The 21,861-nt window shown below is 35.1% G+C and overlaps 1 protein-coding gene across 1 annotated transcript in view; it reads left to right on the top strand.

The window, feature by feature from the left end:
- The window catches only part of MACROD2 (mono-ADP ribosylhydrolase 2), a 1,239,845-nt gene that overhangs the window by 716,827 nt on the left and 501,157 nt on the right, over positions 1–21,861 (top strand). Inside the window, exon 7 of the mRNA XM_058180509.1 lies at positions 21,433–21,506. Coding sequence (XP_058036492.1) covers positions 21,433–21,506 — 74 coding nt within the window. The remainder of the gene's footprint in view (positions 1–21,432; positions 21,507–21,861) is intronic.

The following is a 21,861-nucleotide window of genomic DNA, read 5'->3' on the forward strand; positions in this document are numbered from 1 at the left end:
TAACCAGTTGCCTTTCCAACAGGCTTCGGCTTCTTGAGGTGAGGTACCTAAACAAACGAATTTATTCTCTTTGAAAGCAAGATCCTGCTGTGTGTTAGCTACCCTGAATGCTTGTCAGAGTCAATAGGTGGATTATCAATCAATCACAATCAGATAAAAATATAGTGGCATCATTTTGAGGTCATTTTATATGCTTGCAGGCAGCTTAGATGAAATAATTTCCTTCTGTGCAATAGGCAGTCTTTTAATCATCTCAAGGTAACTTATGATCAACTTTTCAAGGGAAGTTGGTGTTCTGGTTGTATAATTTTCAATGTGCTAGAGAAACATTAAATGTTTATGCTTGCTTAAAGAGGGGGAAGGGAAAATGATGTCCCTAATCTAATAATTGTACATAAAATCTGCCTGGATAGTCTTTCAATACAGATACAATAGATGATGTTGTCCTTGCTACTAGTCAGAATGCATTGCTTCTTAAATGATGAAAATATGTGTATATGTATGACAAATTAAAATAGCAAAAGTATATCCATACAACAGTTAGCATCAAAAGAATCAGTATAGTTTAGGGTTAGGATTAGGGTTATTCCTTAAAAATGGCTCTTGATTTAATCCCCAGCATTTACAGTTAAGAAAGACATTTCTATTGATCAATTCTGCGTCAAATGGAGGAGGAATTGGATAGAACTTCTTTTGCTCCAAATTCAGTCCAAACTCTTGTGTGCTAACACCTGGTGAGATAAGAGAGCAAATACCTGTAAAGCGGCTTAATTTTCTACAGCTAGGTCTCAATATAGTTCTCAGATGGGAAAATTTCCTTTACCATAGTGTATGCTGCATTGAACATCTAAAATGTCATGTATGTTCTAACAGGTTATCTGGAGACAACTGCCATAGTTTTATCTCTGTCACAGACATCAGTTCAAGTCTGTCAGATCCAGGAGTGAAATCTAATTTATTTGGCTACCGGTTCTGTGAGTGTGGCTTGGTGGGCATGGCTTGGTGGGGGGGGGGTGGCTATGTAGCTATGTGACTGGTGGATCAAAAGACCTGCTGGAACAGGGTTGGACTAGATGACCTCCAGGTCCCTTCCAGCCCTGGATTATCCCTTATCATTATGCGTTTAGTGCCAGGTTTGTACTCCTTTCTTCCTCCCTCCCTCCCTCCCTCTCTCCTTTCTCTCTCTCTCTCTCTCTCTCTCTCTCTCTCTCTCTCTCTCTCTCAAAAATGAACCCCCCCACACACCCCATTTTTTGGCTAGCAAGCTTCAAGGAAGCCTGCTGGGAGCAAAAACAGACTCCCCACCCCCCGTTTTTTGGCCTGCACCCAGCTGAGCCGCGCAATCATCAGAGGCTTTTTTTTTACTTTTAAAAGCATTTTTTCGGCCGAAGAAAAAATGCTATTAAAAGTTTTTAAAAAACAACCTCTGATGATCATACAGCTCAGCTGGGCATGGGGGTGGGGCAGGGATTTTTGCTACTGGTTCTCCGAACCACCCACCGCCATCGCTACCAGATCGGGTGATCCAGTCCAAACCAGGAGCATTTCACCCCTGGTCAGATCTCTTCCTGAGATCTGATTATGAGACCATAATTACTAGATTGTTTAGCTTTGACTTTTCCACCCAGTGAAACTTACTCTCAGGCTAAGGTAGTTAGCTGTTGCCACTTGGTTTTTAATGGAGAGACGATTTCCTATTTGAAACCTGGATGGAGTGGAGCAGGAGCTTCATCCTTCTTTATGAAAAAAACCACTTCTAAATAGATAACTCCATCATTCCCTTCTGATTAGGATTAATAGTCTAAACATACTAGTTACAAACTCAACATAGATAGGACAAAAACAGGATTTTTATTTTAATAAATAACTTAAAGAATAAGTTAACTGCATTATGCTACACAAGATTGAAATCTAATACCAAAACTAACGATTATTAACCCAATCAAATGAAGAGATAGCAGGTCAAGAAGTGGAATTCAAATAAGAATTCAAATAAATAATTCTATTCTATTCTATAAGACTGAACAATTGATTAGAAGTTAAACTGAAAAGAAATAACATGCCCCAATGTTGCTGTCCTCTTTTTCCCCTGCTAACTTTATTTTTCTAGTTCCAGTTCTCCTAGGATTAGTGACCATTGGGCTGAATGTTAGTATCAGTCAAGGAACTTTTTTCTAAAAGTCTTTGATTTTTGATGCTCTGTAGCAGGGGTAAAAAAGGTTCTGGAGAACCGGTAGTGGAAATTTTGAGTAGTTCGGAGAACTGGCAAATACCACCTCTGGCTGGCCCCAGAGTGGGGTGGGAATGGAGATTTTGCAATACCCTTCCCCCAGGAGTGAGGAAGGAATGGGGATACTGTAGTATCCTTCTCCTGCCACGCCCACCAAGCTATGCCCACAGAACCGGTAGTAAAAAAAATTGGATTTCACCACTGCTTTGTAGCCAAGGCCACCTTCAGACAAAGGATCTTCTAATTTTAAAGCTTCTTTTTCCCTGAATCCCCAAACCTCCACTCTTCTTTAAAAAAAAATAGTCAATTAAGAACAGATTTTCAGAGTAATATTTGTTTAGTTCTATTTATCTATTAGTTCTATTTAGCTAAATACCTAATGATTTAAAAGTATAGATCATACCTTGCAAATTAATTTGCAAGTTATCAACAACAGTAATCCACACAGTATGAAAAAGTTATCTAATGAATAAGAAATCTGTACTTATTTAAATCCTCCATGACTTAAATGAACATAAACGTTAAGAGAAACCCATATTTTTATATCGTATAAGCCCATAGATATAGTAAAAACTGGTTTCCATGTTAAATTAAATCTGTATCAGATTAATAGAAGTATAAGTTTATTTTACACATTGAGGCATATTCCTATTATTTGATCTGCATTCTTCTTTTAAAGAAATTGTACATTTTTATTGAGCTAGTTCAATGATATATAGTTATTATTTGTAAAGTCACAGCTGCTGGCCTTCATATGCATCATGTTCTTCCCAAGAACCTAAGATGTCATAACGTATCTGTATAGGATATGCATGGATCCAAGCAGTGTTACCTTTTGCAATTGGCAGATGGAAATTTTGTCAGTACTTTGCAAAATCATTTTGTCAATGATTTTCTAACTTCTTTCCAAAATATTTTGGTATGGCACTTAGTGTGCCAATTATCACTAGAACATCACAGCTGGTTTATGCCATAATCTATTCAATTTTAATTTTCACATGTTGGTACTTTGTGATCTTCTCCAATTCTTGTATTCTATTCAATTGTCTCCTGATATTGCCACATCAATAATAGATGATCTTGATCTTGATGATAATGATGAATTGTTTATTTTCTTTGTATTTTCTTTTTCTTCTCTGAGTCACATATTTTGAGTTGGGCAGCCTTGCAAATCCTGGAAATATACATACATACATACATACATACATACATACATACATACCTGCATACTTTCCAATGCAAATCACACAGTATCCAAGCAACATGTATTATCTTGATGTAGAAATGTAAGGTTTAAAAATATAATAGAAAGTTGGAAAGAGAATTCAACTTTTAGAATTTATTTCATTCTATTATAAATAATTTCCCAAACAGTTTTTAGAAAATATTAAATATTTTATATATTAAATATTTCGTTTTAAATTTTAAATCTGTTATTTATATTCTGTATTATTGTGTTTTAATATGGCTGTAAACCGCCCTGAGTCCTTCGGGAGAAGGGCGGTATAGAAATTAAATTATAAATAAATAAATAAATAAATAAATAAATAAATAAATAAATAAATAAATAAAATGAATTACTAGTTTAGCAATCAATACTGAAGTAATATACAATCACTGAAATATTATATATTAGTTTACTGTAAGCATGATATCCATTTTAAATATCATGTTTTCTTCTATTGTTTTTTCTATTCTTCTTTAATATGTTTCTTCCAACTGTTGTATATCAATGATTCTATTCAAATTCTGCATCTATTTAAACCTTAGTCTTTAATCGGTTTCATTTCTGAGTTATACTTCTCCAACAACTTACAAATTAAGCCCAACAATATTTCTAAGGTCAGTTATCATATCATCAAAATGTATTTACGTTCAGGAACAAACTCAAGAAGACCACCAATATGCAACAACTATAAAAAGGTAAAGATTTCCCCTGTCCGGTCGCTTATGACTCTAGGGGGAGGTTCTCATGTCTGTTTCTTAGCTTAGGGAGCCAGTGTTGTCCAGAAACATTTATGTGGTCATGCAACCAGCAGAACTATAAGCCAAGGCTCACAGAATACTGTTACCTTCCCACCAATGTGGTACCTATTTATCTAGTCACATTTGCATGCTTTTGAACTGCTGGGGAAGCAGGAGCTGTGAGCTGCACAGTGCAAGGGTCTTGAACCTGAGCTGTCAGTGCTCGAATGACAAGCTAAGCACTGAGCTGCCATACCCACTTTACAATAACTATAAAAGGGTTATTAAAAATTTGTGAGAAAATCTGAAAACAAACAATAGCTAACAATTAATAATAGGAGGAAGGAACCAGAGAGTTTATTATTTCTCCACTGACCAAATTTCTTTGTATTTTTACCTTTATGAAAATAAATGTATAATAATGAAGCAGGAAATACATAAATCTGGGCTAATGCTTTACTTGATCTTCAGCCCATACTTTAAAGATACTGTTTATAATTGAGTGATACCTTATAAATTGTCTGTTTGTATCAAGCATAGTAAATAATTTAATTCATACTTCACCATAACAAGGTTTCCAGTTGAACAATGGATTACTGCTTTCTTTTCCTGTTTCATCTTTCAGAGACAGATAAAGTGAGAGAAACACTTATTCTGTTTAATTCAGTGAAATATTTCCTCTTTTATAATTTTATAAAGGCTAATGAAAGATGACATGTTAAGGAGTATGAAGACAGTTGATTTTATTATTCCTCAAGAGTGCTCCTCAATGTAAATTGAATGGTTTTACTTAGAAGCCAGATGGCCTGTTGCTTCTGGATATTTAATAGATTGTCCTAAATTGTAGGAATTTTCATTACCTACCTAGTGAAAAAATATTTGCAGCTGCATTAATAATGAGGCTAAAAAACTCCCAGAGGCTTATAATTTGATAGTGTTTTAGAGTAGGGCTAGAAATTCTACTTAAAATGACTGCAAAAAACATTGCTGTGAAGATTAAACTGAATCTGAATGTATGGGATCAGAAGGGCCATTAACAACTTGATTAATTTTCTCCTTGACTGAAGTATGCAAAAACCACTGAGAGCATATATTATGAATAAAAAGTGAACTGATTAAGAAAAAAAAATGCTATGTCCTAAAAGTGTTCCCTCAAAAAAGACAACCTCACATTCTTGTGACTTAGTGTGTTTGTAAAAAAATTACTGAACAATAGAAGACTTTAGGTCAGATGTGTTGAACCAATGAAATGTGAACGAGAAGCAGCAGCTTCCAAAAGAAACAAGAATGATTCCAAAATGATGACATGTCTGACAGCAGTATATAAGTCATAGAACTTGCAGAAAGGTATCTTTATGAATGTGTCATACTTTTGCCCTCCCCCGTCCATCCCACATAGATGCCTGTGCCTGAAAACTCAATATGAAAGACCCCTTCTGTGTAGAGAAAATAACTTCAGAGAACAGAATGTGATATATCGCACTCTACGTGCAGCAAAAACGAAAACCAGAAATGAATTTTAAAAAGAAAAAGACAAAGTGTTTGCTTGTAAAGAGGTTAATGAAAATATTCGTTGGAAATTAGTTTATCCGTTAAATCAGTTTGGGGCTAAAATCCTGGTGGTAAAAAATGAGAGAAATGGCTCTAGGTGTAAAATGCATTAGGTGTTGGGTGATAGTATTATTCTAATCACGCATGCATTTTTGAAGTTAATAGCAGTGAAGTAGCATAGAAAGGCAGAGTAAAGGCAGAGTCTGTTTATTTAACAATTTATTTAACATTATTTGTAGCCTACTCCAATCCTGATGGGCTCCCAGTGAAAAACAAAAAAGCATAAAACCACAAACATTAGAAAAATAAAACACCATAGAGTTAAGACAGCAGCTTAATCGAGCTACCAATGTACCCACAGTTAATTAGGGCTGAATGTAGGGTGAAATAATACAATTTTACTTGTTGAATACAAAAAATGGTTGGGACCACTAATGCCTATAAAAGGCCATCACAGAAGAGTGTTGCTTAATAACCAAGAGAAATAAAGAAGGTTGTTTAAAAGTTTTTAAGTATCTGCAGCCATCTTTGTCACTGGAAAATGCTCTGAATAGAATAGAGCTTGAAATTACAAACGTTATATAAGCTCGTATCTGAGATATTTTCTGCATCATTTAACTCTCCTTCACAGGGGGAAAACATATTAAGTTTCCTTTCTATTAACTGCTAGTCTTATAGACATCATTTTGTAATATTAGCTTAATAACATATAATACCAGTTTCAATCTCAGTGCTAGATTCTATCTGATTCTTCAGTAGCCTTGAGAGAGCAGACAATCCAATACAAACCCTTTCATTAGGTAGGCAAACTGAGGTGATAACATGAAACATTTTTAGCTATCCAACTAATTAAAAAATAATAATCAGAATTGAGGGGGAGAGTGGAGGGGAAGGAAATGTCATAATCTTAATTAAGATTAAAATGTCATGGGTCCTAAAAGCAAGACCAATAGGTAAGACAATCGGATGTATGTCAAGAGGTTTCCTGAAAAAAAATCAAAGAAAAATATATAGTGATATATATTCCATTTTTTGTATGAATTTCCCTCCAGATTTATACAATTGTTTTAGTATCAACTGATATTAAAGATTGATACTGATCTGTTAGGTACATACTCTTTTTCTTGTTTTAATTTACAGCCTTTCTTTAGTCTATAGTATGTTCTTCTTTCACTTTCATTTTCTCACTTTTTTAATTATTGCCAATTGCATGAGCTCATGCAGTATGTGTGTTGATTAAAACATACAAAAGAGATTTCTGGCTGCAGTTGCACAATTACATCAACTTTTTAAATAGTCTGGTTTGATCAATATGTAATCTATGAAGACCTGCAATGACAAATTATAACAGAAGGCATTTTCTATTAGATCTTATAAAAATGTTTTACAATTTAAATTGGAAGACAGTGGAGGAAAAGGCAGAGGAAAGTAGTAAGGGGAACATTTCCTGACTATCAACAGAAATATATGGAAAAAATAAATTAAAATAATAAATAGAAGAGTACAAGATATTCTGGGGAAAAAATCAAACTCTTAAATTAAAAAATATATAGAATAAATGGTAATTTAAATTATTTAAATTCAAATTAATTAAATTTAATTAAATAAATTTAATTAAATAATTTAAATTATTTAATGGTAATTAAATAATCTTGGGATATTGGAAGAAACATACCTAATAAGAAATGGATGAATCCATTTCATTTCTTACCATTACCAGCACAATATTTATGCATAATTGCATTTACACATCTTCCAGTGTACACAGATTATATGCATTGTCTCTCTGCAGCATGGTATTATAAATTAGTTATGATGACTTCTTCATTTGATTCACAAAAGTAAGTCAAGGATTAACTGGTTGGGGAGGGCAGATCCAGATTATTCTCCACAGGAAATGTAATTAAATGTAATTCCTGTGGAAAATGTTTCTCTAGGTCTTATAGAAAATAATCTCCTCCTCCTCCAGATAGTAAGTACTATTGAAGCTACTATTGTAGCAAATAGCATCATCAAGTTCCGGAAGAACTCTTGGAGGTAATAGTGCAAGAGAAAAGTATCCAATCCTTCCCTCGTATATAATTGTCTCCTCAAAGTTGTATTTAAAAAGAATAAGAAAGCAGGTGATCTCATGATAAGCATACAACCAATTCTGAGTTTAAAGCATTGCCTGTAATTATCTTTGTGGTTAGAGATTTGAAAAGTGAAAACTATTTTTTTTCAGAGCTAAAAAAAGTCATGATGTAAATGAATATTTAAAAGTTGTTAGGTTACTTATCTTCAAACCTCATTATGTTTTTCTTCCTAGTATTACTCTTTGAAAACCAGGATGGTGACTTTCCTGTGTTTATTTTATAAAGAACAAGAGAGTCTTTATTATTTAAATCAATGGTTTCAAATACATGTTTAACCTTGCTGGGATCTCACACAGAAATGAAGCCAGTATCCTGCTGCTATTCAATTCAATATGTGATGGTGATTTCACACTTGACTACCATTTTGGACCTTTTTCTAAATTGCTTTTCCTATATTTTGACACCAGGAAGAAAAGAAGCACGGTTCAGAAATTAGATGTGGTTGAAGCATAAAAACATAATAATAACCTTAACTAATAAGAGAGAAGGGTTATATTATGTATCTTGCAATTAACATAGCTTGTTCATCTCAATCTTCAACTCTGTCTGGAGAAATCTTTGATTGAGCTTTGCAAAAAAAAAAAAGATATATATATTCCTGGAATTTAATAGGTTATTTATTTCAGCACATGAAGCTTCTAATGTTAGAAATGGGTTTCAATCAAAATAAATAATAAAAAAGTAGGAACAATAATCCAGAAAAAAAATTATTTGCAGCATACATAACTCAGACAAAATTATTATTCAGGAAGCCCAAAAAGCAGGCATTCATTCTGCTTTAAAATCTGCTGCATCTAAGCAATCTTCAACCTGATAATGCTCCCACAGCTTCAGAACACTTGGAACAAAAAATTATTTGCCAAAGTATTGCCACCTTTTAGCGCATGGTTTGGGTTTTTGGAGAAAGAATTGTTCTATGGCAGGGCTGGGCAACTATGGCCCCTTTATGACCTATGGACTTCAACTCCCAGAATTCCTGAGCCAGCATGCTGGCTCAGGAATTCTGGGAGTTGAAGTCCATAGGTCATAAAGGGGCCATAGTTGCCCAGCCCTGTTCTATGGGAAATAGCCATAAATGATATGATATGAAGCAAGTTAGAAGCCCTCAGGCTTGGGAGGGCTCCAGTAACAAACAGCAGATGACCTTCTCCTTTACTATTATATTATTTCCAAGCTTCTACTTCACCATGGAAAATGAGTAACTTAGTGAAGATAGGAAATATAATCTCTGCTGCCTCAGCATCGGCCAATTCCCAATAATTCCTATGTAGGCAGAAGGCAGAATTGTTCCCACTTGCTCACTTCTATGAATTTTCAGCGAGGCCACTGTTTGTGTTGGGTCACTCTAGAGAGGTGACTTGCTGTGTACAATCAACGATCATTTATACAAGGTTACAACCTTGTATAAAGGCACAGTGCCACCAGGCTAGCCTTCAGCCTATTTGCAGAGTTTTGCATTTTAGCATGAATGTCTTGCTGTGCTCTGTCATCCCATTTAGTGCTCCCTACAGGAGGCACATCCCTCAGCAGAGATGGGATGTAGCCAGAATTACTCTTAATAATAATCTTCTGTCCTGCTGCTTGGCAGAAAAGCTACGAACTCTTTTTGTAGCATTTCCTCTGGAGCATGAGCTGAGTCAGTAGACAAGTGGATCAGCTTTTCAAGACTTAAGAAAGCCCCAGGTATTCTTGGGTCAATCTGAATATGGCACTCGTGTGGCTCTTTTCACATATGAAGCAAATCTATTTTATTGAACTTGCATCAGAGAGATATAGCACCATAAATTTTGCTAGGACATCAGTGCACAGAGTGGCATGTTAGTGTACCTGGGAGATCATAAAGTTACTCTAGGATGATCATTTGCTTTCAGCTTTAATTCTCACATGGAGTAAAACAGACATGTGAGAGGCCCATACATGTTGTTCAGTTCATTGGAGGAGTAGTATACAAAGTTAATAATTTTTTCAGAACTCGTGCATTTTATCCACATGTCAACAGATGTCTCCCATGTTATCTGAAACTCCAAAATATTTTTTAAATAATTCTCAAAATAATATCTCAAAGCAACCTGACCTGAAGAATAGAGCATCCATAATAGTTGCCTCTCCATAAGTGAACTGTAGAATGGATTTTATATATACTTCAGCATGTCTCCTTGAGATTGCATCTCTCCTCTCCTCTCCTCTCCTCATCTCTCAACAGCCTAGTACAGATTTTGAGGTTATGCATACGCTGCTGGCAGCATTTGGAAGCTGAAATTGCCCCATCTTTTTTCCACTGAGGATAAAAATCCCATTAGTTGAAGAACATCATAGGATACCACTCATTTTGTGTTTGTTTATGTGCAACCATCCACATAGTAGGTATTTGCACCTCAACAGTTTTCATGCCTACATCTCTTTATTAGTTAAAATGGCAGTGCAAAGCAATAGTTAGAAAGCAACAGGCTATTTAATGCTTTATTGTTGTGATTATACTGCATTGCTTTTATACTATATTGGTATTTTATTAGCTTCTTTTAAAAAAAACTTATATAAAGTACTATGATGTTTTTCTTGTGCCTTCCCAGGCAGATATAATTAAATATCCATGACGCAGCATTCAAAACTTGCAGTTTCAAATTACTCCATCAAAAGCATCAGGATATCAAAAGGATTTTTTTTAAAAAAAAAAGATTATTGGAAGCCATAATCAAAGTATGTGAAGTACTATATAATTAGTGGAAGAACTGTCAAAGACCTCCCAAAGATTTCCCATTTGTAAGATGTGGTCAATGTTGCTGGAGAGATAATTTCCTCCCAGAGTATTGTGTTTGTAAGCTTTTCTGAAATCTGCCGTGCTTTTGCAAGAATTTAGTCAGGAAGAATTACTTATGTAGTCAGAGAAAATGGCAGCTTTCAAAAACCACCAGTATACCTATTTTGTGCAGTAATATCCTGCAGTGTTGCAGGAGCCACAGCTGGTTTCTTTGTGAAGTAATTTGAGGCAGTTGCCTCTTCTGGCAGTTATACTGAATATACAGGTAGTTCTCATTCACAGTAACATCAGTGATGAAAAAAGTAATTTTATGAGCAGTCCTGGGATTTAAAACCTTGCCAGGTCTGTAAAGCAAAGTAAAACTCAAGATCATAAACACCGTTTTGGTTTCCCTTAATGACCAAGTTGCTAATCCCAGTTGTGGCCTCTAAAGAGGATTACCTGTACTCCCCTTTTCCTACTGATCTTCCTAATCTGTTCTGAATTCTTATTCATTAAAATGGCAGATTTCTGTACAACGTTTAGCAAAAGAAAAACTCACCACAGAGTATCTTGGAAGACCCCTGCTCTTCTCGCTGATGACATCTACTTGATACATTTTGTGAGGTTGTCTTAATCAAAATAAAAGTCTCCATGGTAGCTCAGGCCCTAGTAATGCAGGGGTTCTCATTGATAAGGTTTTGAGGTTGCATCAATGGAGAGAATCTCACAAATCAAATAAATACCTTTATAATTTTGAAATTACCAGTGCAATTTTGGAGAGACAGAACTTACTTCCACTTCTTAGGTGAGGAATTTTAATTGTTATTGCAATGGCTGATTTAACATTTTTCTATCAAATACCATCTTTCCATTATATCAATTTGACCTCCATTATTCCAGATTATGTAATTATTTAACCAGGTCTTTAACTATTTTCACTTTACATGAGTTTCAGACTGAGATGATATATTGTAGACCTATTTAATTGATACACTTAAAGTAAAGATTGGATTTGTGCACAAAATAAAAGAAATGCAAAAACAGTTGATTTCAGTTTGCAGAGTTTAGCTGTATAGTTCCATGGAACCTACTTGTTTATAATTTCTGTCTCGACCTGAACCAAAATCAAGACACCACTCGCTGCATTTTCCCAATAGTTTATTGAGCGGGAATCTCGGCACACAGTATAAAGGCTGGAACTGTGCCTAGACTGCCAGCAGGCCCAATCAACTGTTTGTCAGCCTTCCTCTGATCAGCTGTTCTTTGGCCTGCTTGAAGTTTCACTTGCTTGCAGTTTCACTTGCTGCCCACAGCTGCTGACACTCACAAGTTCAAATGGCTTTATGAGGCTTCTGTCTTCCCACCACCGACCTTCTGTGTTAGGGGTCCCTCCACCAAGTATGGCAACCCCGAGACAGCGTTTGGAGTTGTTGCCATTTTGGGGGTTAACATTCTGTTAATTGAGAACTCTGGAAAAGCAAGGTTCCTGACGGTGTGAATAGAGCCTTTTGGAAATATCTAATAGAGGCTTAGACTCATCTTTCCATTCTTCTGTTCCCTTGATGCTTCATTCACCCATGTGGAAATAGCAGTATATTCCCTGATAAGGCACATGTCAGAATTCTAAGGGGAAAAAAGTTTATAATCTCTCTTTTTTTAAAAAAAAAAAATTGTGTCCTACTGATTTAGATAAAGTGATTTAGACAAAGCTGTTATCCAAGGGTCCTTTTGCTTAAATTACAATGCATGGTAAACAAGCAAATCTTAACAGTATATGTTTTGAGTCTATTATAACACAATTATTTATATTTACCCCTATGTCCCTAATTACTAGTCTCACTCCTATCCTATCTACTACTATAGATAGTAGCCGAAAAAATGCTTTTAAAAGTAAAAAAAAGCCTCTGATGATCGCGCGGCTCAGCTGGGATTGTCAGAGCCTTTTAAAAGCATTTTTTCTACAACCTCTTCGGCTGAAGAGGTTGCAAAAAATGCTTTTAAAAGGCTCTGACGATCCCAGCTGAGTTGCCTGATCGTCAGAGCCTTTTTTTTCTTTTAAAGGCAAAAAAAATGTTTTTAAAAGAAAACAAAAGCCTTTGACGATCAGGCAACTCAGCTGGGATCATCAGAGCCTTTTAAAAGTATTTTTTTACAACCTCTTCAGCCGAAGAGGTTGTAGAAAAAATGCTTTTAAAAGTAAAAAAAAAAAAGTTGGCCATGCCCATCCAGTCACATTCCCCCACCCCCAAGGCACACCCACAGAACTGGTAGTAACAAATTTTACATTTCACCATTGCCAAAAGGCCATCTTCAACAGCCACTATAACTGTTTAAACCATTTTAGTTGTTAGCCATATCTTTTAACTGGCAGCCAACACTTCATTGTTCAGCTTCTCCCTAGAATCTTTTCTGATCTCAACATGTCCTCTGGAAGTTTTTAAGATTTTCCCTTCATGCTGTGAGACCCCTTACAGGTCCTATTCACATATACTAACAGTAAACGAAAATGAAAAGCCAAAACAGTTCATGTTACTCTCTTGGCCCCCAATTCACTGAGATTCTGAGTGTCTTAGCTGCCTGCGTGAGAAGTGTTCCATCCATTTCCACTCTGCTTCCTTAAAGTAAAGGTAGCTCACTAAATGTTTCCATGGGTTCAGGCATGTAGAAGGAGATGTTCTTTTACAAATGCAAATAAATCCAGGTCCCCAACTCAATTGTATAGAAAGATTTATTGAATAAGGGTTCAAATTCACATTCAACTTACTTATTTATAGACCAATAAAAGAATGATTTAAAAAAGATGTCACAGCAGGTGGCAGCATCTGCTTGACCTTGTCTGGATTAGGAAGTGTAGCAGAGTTGGAAATACCAGGGGTGTAGGCTAGACTGGAAAGTCAGGATTCCTGGTGCTATATGATCTCATACGCTGACTTTCATCTAGTAAGTTAGCCACAAACAAGCAGGGAAGAGCATTAACTAGAACAAGAACAATCGACTAGGATTTATGCTACTTAATTTGAATGGCTGAAATTCAAATTCAAATTAGAGAGATCAGGGAGCATTTATTAGGAAAGATTACCTAGGTAGAGAAGGATGAATGAGGAACTAACAACCTTCCTGTTTATGTGCATAGGGATATTAGCACGGAAGAAGAAGAAAATATGAAATAAAACATCTATCCCAACCAACCAACTTGAATATGCAATTAAGGATGACAGTTGTGTCAGCCTCATGGAGTAAATAAATGAGCTAATTTTACTTCATTGTAAAGCTGCATTGACAGAATTTTGCAAGAATGAGAGTACAGTTCTCTTCCTCCATCTCCTTTGTAGCCTGAGAAACTAGGGAGGGGTCTCTTCTGAGTCTCTTGCCCCTTCCACTATCTAGCTATGGATTATGTTGTCTCTTATCTGACCGCTCCCTTGGCAATATCTCTTTGCCCAGTCTCCCAAAGTCTTTCTCACCATTACAAGGTGGCTTTTCTCAGAAATTCATGGCAGATATAATTTTCAATGACTGCTATTCATAATTGACACATATTACTATAGTAACACTCTCAGGGTTAGTTTCATGGTAGCATAAGTGAAAAGGTGCTCTTACACTCATGTTCCTCTTATGAGCATGGCATGTTGTGTTATTGATTACTGTAGACATAAACTGCTTAATGTCATAAGCTTTTGGTTGACTGCAATAGCATTTCTATTTTTTTTTTTAATGATTATATGTCTATACAGGTGATGAGATTAATTGCTATCTTTAGTACTCTAGATGACAATGGGAAGTCAAGGGACACAAAGTAAATCAGTGGCACCGGCTGTGCAGAATAGATAATGAGTAGGTGCTTCTTCTTCCCCTTAATTTGGAGATGGCATTCATAAAGATCTTGTCTATAAACTGATGAACCCAACCTCTATGCATTAATTTAATTCGTCTTCTGTAACATTGATATAGGGAACTCTCAGGATATAATTAAGTTTGCTACATTGTGCAATTTTTAAATTTTATTCCACTTGGGGATGAGAAAGAAGCTGGAATATTGGAGCTGCTGCTCTCCCCCACCCTCCGAATGGATCTGCTTTGCAGTTACTTTTGCAACTTTATACCAGGGTCTCGCAAACCACCAAACTAGATTTAGATGGTACATTAGACGGTGCTAAGGACTCATAGTGAACCGTGAGTTACACATTATGGTTAAGATCTGATCCATGGACTGAATAGAGATAATAGATTTAGTTCTACCACGATGCATTTTAGCGTGTTGTATAAATGTCATCAACATACCAGCTGGCTCCTTAATATTGTTTTTTTTAGGTACATAATTATTGATAGTTGTCTTACACTCTTGGCTTGTAAAGCAGCTAGGCAAATACAACATGGTGGTCTCAGTATTGAGAAAGCAGTAGTATGTACAGAAAGGTGCAGCAGAAAGATGAGAATTATCTTAAGACACATTTATTCATCTGTGCAGGACTGGCTTAGATTTTAAATTTATAGGGGTTTTAAATTGGTTTTAATATTAATATTTCTATTTTTAATAATTGGGCATTAGAATAAGTTTTTTAATGATTATTTTAATTTGTATATAAATGTTTTATATGCCTGTGAACCGCCCTGAGTCCTTCGGGAGATAGGGCGGTATACAAATATGAATAATAAATAAATAAATAAATAAAATAATTTTTTTTCCCCACAAAGAACTTATCAAAATCCAATAATTCTATTTCACTCACTGATTTCACCACTCTCCTGGCAGATCTTGGGAACATCACTTAGGAACTTTGGTATATAGTAAACATTAGCACTCGGCTACGCTAATATGCTGAAGATTAAACAGCGACATGTTTGTAAGAGTAAATTATGGCAGTTTCTGGAAGGTGGTTGACATTCAATATTCCACTTGATGCACTATACAGATTAAGTATGTACTAAATCAATGCTAATAAAAACAATAATTCAAATGACTAGAGCAAAGCCTTCCCTCCTCCTCCCTTTTGCCAAGTGCATCTCCAGTGGAACGCTTTTTAAATTACGAGGTAGGAGTTACACATTTCCAGTGTTTCTTGAATATTAGTTTTACTGATGCTTGAGTATCAATTTTACTGGATGAAGTCCCTATAGTACTGTACATATCATATTCAATAATTATTTACAGTTTTCTAGGCCCGCCTACACTGAATTCTGCCTAAAATGGCATCATCCTGACTTTTTATATATCTTTCTATACCTCAACCCATAGATTGTGATGCAATTATCAAAGCATCGCATTCATGGCTTGAGTCCTACAGCTGTTCAATCGTGTTCTGACTACACCGCCGCTGCTAGTAACACTAGTTAGAGAAGATTTATGTTCACTGTCAAGCTTTTTCTTCAAATGAACTTGGAGAAAGAAAACCTTCTGTTTTCCACATTACATCAAGGGCGGCTTGATTTCAGCATTCCAATAATGATCGTGTCCTTCAGTTATGAATATTTTTGGCAGCCTGAAAGTGTATTTTTCTATTTTTTTCATGTTTCAGTTCTGCACATCTGTTAAAAAAGAACCAATGATTAAATTTCTAGTTTTAAATATTTCTTCAAAATTGCAATCTTTCCTGTTTGGTTATTTTAAAGGAAAGGGTACTATTGCTAGATAGTTTTCCAGCCGTCATAATTTCATAGAGAAATTATCTAATTTAGTCATATTTCTGATTACCTGAAACCTAGATGAATGTTTGCTGATGTGCATTCATTTTACAGTATGAATTGTTCTGAAAACAAAATATTGTGTAGCAAATAAATACATGTAAACAATTATATTAAGGTCAGTGAGATGTTTTTAGAAACGGCAACAGAGTCTGAAGAAAAACAGAAGGGATTCAGCAGATGGATTATGTTAGCAAATACCAATCCATACCTGTTTACTGCTGTATATAGGCTTTCAGGCAACACTAGATTTCACAGTTAAATGTGCCAAAGAATGCTATTCTTCCATTGTGTGGTCATTAAATTGCACTGGAGTGAATCTCTTTCCTGGCAATTTTCCATTTAATCTCCTATACTTGCAGAAATAGCCTGTTTCCATTTTCCTGAAGTACATCTTGTGAAATGTAAGTCATAGAGTACTTGAATATCTGTTAAAGGGGTTTTGGGGGTGGATGAAGAGGATGGGGTGTCGTATTAACTGATAAAACGAGCAAAAATTTTCACTCAAAGTTTTATTGGTCATCATATATCTATAAGAATATAGAACTCCAGTTTTTCCATGCAACCTGAAAATCAATAAAACAAGGCGGTGGCATTTTTCTACATGCAGTGGCATTTTCTACACTCTATAAAAATAAGCAAATAATAAATAATAATAAAAGCAAATTATAGTAGTCATTTTTTTCATTTTAAAATTTTCTGCTAAAACCTATGCATTTTACAATTCAGACGCACAACATCTGACTATGGAAGGCAGTTTGGTGGCCTTATCATCTTTTTGAAATTAGGTTTTTGTTATAGTAGAAATGATTGTATGATACGGGTTAAGATGCAGCAAGGATGACCGTGGCTGTTGGCTCCACTCAGTTTTCATGCACCAATGTGCTTTGTTCCCGGGAGCCATTTTATGATTCTTGTCTTTCATATTTTCAGGGCATGGCTTGCATATATATGAAATTTTGCAGGGCAGATAACTCCATGAGCATGTGCAGCTGAAGACAAAGCCAGAAGGTGCAATCCCCATTTTTATAGCAAATGGAAAAATGGCCTCCTGGCATCTGTCTATTGATGGATTTGGCTAGGATCTTTGATGATATATTGGCTCCTCTAATGAAAGTTATTACTTGGCTTTGGAAGGAGAGAATGGGCTCAGCTTAAAATTGGAAGGCCAGATTCCTGAAAGAAAGTAGATATGTGGGTGTAAATAACATCGACTTTGTCAGATGGCTCTCCTTTAAATTGGTGTGTCACTTGTCTCTGTCTTCTGGCTAATGCTCTCTTGACTCTTTGTGCTTTCCTCCTTTTTAGTATTCTAAAGGCATACTTGCTGCAGCACCTAAGCTAGGGTCTCTCTTATTACATTTACCTGTTTTATTTTTTCCCCAAAATTGAGCCCTTAGCCAGAATTGTCTGAGCTGCTTCCCCTTAACAATTGTTTACCTGTGAGACTCCTCAAGTTCATTTCACTCGACTAAATTGATTCCCACATGCTTATGAAGATTGCTTTTTTGCTGAAGGCCATAGTGGAAAAGAACAGTCCCATATCATTGTAAGTGATAACGCGGCTCGAAAATAAAAATCCATGAAAATAGTTGGCAAACTGGCCGTGTAGTTTTAATCGCATAACTCATACCCTGTACAGAACCTTCCACAATTGTCTATTTATTTATTATTTATTTATTTATTTCATCAAGCATTTATTTTATGACAGATTCAAGTGTAAACATAATTATAAATACATGTAAAGGATATGAATAAAAGAAAACATTAGGACAGGGATGGTAGGCACGCTGGTGTGCTTATGCATGCCCCTCACAGACCTCTTAGGAATGGGGTGAGGTCTATAATAGACAATCTAAGGTAAAAGTTTTGGAATTTGGGAAAGAAACCACAGAGTCAGGTAGTGCATTCTAGGCGTTGACAACTCTGTTACTGAAGTCGTATTTTCTGCAGTCTAGTTTGGATTGGTTTACCATGAGTTTGTATCTATTGTGTGCTCTTGTATTGTTCTGGTTGAAGCTGAAGTATTCATTGGCTGGTAGGATATTGTAGCAGATGATTTTATGTACTATCCTATACTAGGTTCTGTACTAGGCTCTTGCATGCTTTATCCTTTCTGCGACCTCCTCCTATTTTTGAGATATTGATCAGGTTTAAAAAGATCAGGAATATTTGAAACGTCAAAACTGTTTAGCTTTCTGTATATAGGTTTATATGTACAGAATATATATATGTATGTACAGTATATGTATGTGAATATGAGTGTGTGTGCATGTATGAATGAGAGTGTAGCATAGGAACTTTAAGAAATTATTGCAGTAGATTAGAAAGTTGTATACAATGCATAAATCTTTGATATGTGGCAGTAGGATCGATACTGTTAAAAAACTGAAGGGCCGCAACCTATTGGTATAGAAAGTTCTCCAGTTGCTCTTATTAGGCAAGATTTCTCTCTCCATTTTTGCACTGCCTGTGCTGTTCAATTAGACTTCCTTTTCAAGTGATGGGATTTTGTTGCTATTGCACAAAGTACTCATTGAAAGCGCCTTTGAGAAGCACTTGAGCCACGTTCCCAAACTGTACTGTACAGTTAATTCTGAATACAGATCAAGATAATTTTCCTACTCGCTCTTGAAAATGAAAGGAACATAGGAAGAAAATGGGAACTATTAACTTAGCGTTGCCTTTGAATATTTTTTCTCTCTCTGTCTCTGACTCTCGTTCTCTCTATGTGTGTGTACACACATACAGTACATATATTGTATATTGGAAGGAAGGAAGGAAGGAAGGAAGGAAAGAAGGAAGGAAGGAAGGAAGGAAAAGACGTGAGGGAGGGAGGGAGGAAGCAGCTTTTCTTTTCGGACTTTTGACATTTGTAAACTTTTTATAGAATAGAATAGAATAGAATAGAATAGAATAGAATAGAATAGAATAGAATAGAATAGAATAGAATTCTTTATTGGCCAAGTGTGATTGGACACACAAGGAATTTGTTTTGGTGCATATGCTCTCAGAGTACATAAAAGAAAAGATACATTCGTCAAGAATCGTAAGGTACAACACTTAATGATAGTCATAGGGAAACAGTCATACAGTCATTAGTGGGAGGAGATGGGTGATAGGAACGATGAGAAGATTAATAGTAATGCAGACTTAGTAACTAGTTTGACAGTGTTGAGATAATTGTTTAGCAGAAAAAAATATTTATTACAAAAATTTATAATCTCTTTTTAAAATACAAAATGGAAGATGAAACGGTAAAAGAAATGATGATCTGTTCGGCAAAAAACTTCAGACACAATATCGAATTAGAAGAGTGGGACAAATTATGGGACAGAAATTATAAATTAACAATGGCAGTATCCTATAAAGAAAATTTGTGTAAAATGTTCCATCGATGGCACTTTGCACCACTGAGATTGGCCAAAATGTTCCCAAATTTATCATCTAAATGTCGGAGATGTAGTTACAAATTAGGCACATACTACCACATGTGGTGGATGTGCCCCAAGATATAAAAGAATTGGCATAAAATTAAAAATTGGTTAGAAGAAATCAGACTACAAAAAATGGAATTTAAGCCAGAGCTTTTCTTATTAGGAATAATTAATCCAAAATAAGATGAATCTTTGCAATATCTAATACTACATATCTTAACGGCAGCAAGGATTACGGTTGCATATGGGTGGAAACAAATAATTTACCAGTAGAGAAAATAATAATTTGAAAAATTTTACAACGTGCAGAAATGGATAAAATGACATTGGAAATTAAGGAAAGGGAAGAGTCGGATTATTATAGAGTGTGGAACAAACTATATGAATGGTTAGAAAAAAGGAATCAAAACAATAATTTGGAATGTTAAACTAATAGGGTCAAAATTAGGAATCGTAAATTGCAGAACATTGTCAATCTGACAGTAATGACTGTGTAAAATAAATACAATGTAAATATAAGTACTTAGACGAATAATTGAACAAGAAGAGAGAATATATATCTATGTTGATACAGAAAGCTATAAAATAATATATAATGTAACGTTATGTTTGTCATGTGTTTTTGTCATATTTTTCTTCTGTTTTTAAAAGTCAAAAGCTTAATAAAAATTATTTTTAAAAAAACAAACAGATGGATCGTTTGAGATGCAGTCATTGTTATATAGAGAGAAGAGGAGAGAGCACATAGCCTTATGGGGCCCTATATAGCTATAAAATAAGCTATAAAGCTTTTTATAGATTGTTCCTATGTAGCTGAATAAACAATGTATATGAATTTTGATATGTGCATGTGTTGCTTTATCATAGCTTTCAGCTAAGGCACTATAGTATAAATATAAATTTTAGTATAAATTTTCAAGGTGAATCATCCTTCCAAAGGAAAAAAAAATGTTTGTTTTGAAAAGAGCCAGTGCATAAACAACCACAGATTTTAGTCAACTGAAATACAGCCTAGATACTCTTGGTGTATATACTATTCAGTATAATTCATCATCAGTCAGGCATGGAAAAATAAGGCAGGGGATCAAGACAGGGAAAACTATTTGCTGAAGGGATTAGAAACTTACCTGGAGTATGTATGGTGGGTATATTAGATTTGCGTTTTTAAAATATATAGTTCTTAAAATAGTATTTGCATGGATTCAGTTATGTGGATCCCCACTAAAATAATTCCTCTTGCAAATCTTTTAATCATATCTGTCAACTTTTCAAATGGCAACAAGGGGGGAATTAAAGGTTTATCCTCCTTGATTTCTTTTCTTGAAGACAAAAATAAATAAAGCAGAAAGGTTGCTTGTCATGGCCAGTTACTACCCGAGTACTATCTTCTTCATTTTTTCTTTTTCTTTTGTTTTTCTCTTCTTCTGTCTCCCTAGGATCATTCCCATTTTGACTACTAAATGCATTTAATTCATCAACAGACTTTTTAACAAAAATAAAGATAGTACGTATAAACAGGATATATAAATGTGGTATCTAAAGAGCAGGTAATGCTACTAATTTAGTATCAATTAAGAAAAGAGTGCTGACTCTGATATGAATGAACATATATCCCTAACACATGTTATACAGTTATATATAAAGATTTATACAGGTATGCATATGCATAACTGATTTTCTTTCTGATCTTAGGTTTTCCAAATGAGCCAGCTGCAGTCATTGCACTTACTACAATCAAGGAGTGGTTAAGCAAGAATGATAATGAGGTATGGTTATAGACATGAACTTATGTTAAGATTTGTCCTTCATTGTGTGCCTTTAAGAAATGTCAGAGAAGTGGAATATTGATTTTTAGTATGTGTAGTTACTAATATACCCTATGTCAAAGAATCAGTAACATACATACATAAAACATATATAGAAATTATAGAAAGTCATCCATATTAGGGGGGAGGGAAAGAGTCTTCTGTAGCTTTTAGATAAAATCATAGAAACAGAAAACTGACCTGGTGGTCCATTGAGGCTGCCCTTTGAGTTTGTTTTCTGTTTAATTGATTCATTTATTATTTGTAATTAATGTTCCTATATTTTATTTATTTTATTTTTATTTTATGGTGGATG

This window comes from Ahaetulla prasina, chromosome 1 (assembly GCF_028640845.1).
Source record: "Ahaetulla prasina isolate Xishuangbanna chromosome 1, ASM2864084v1, whole genome shotgun sequence".
NCBI lineage: Eukaryota > Metazoa > Chordata > Lepidosauria > Squamata > Colubridae > Ahaetulla > Ahaetulla prasina.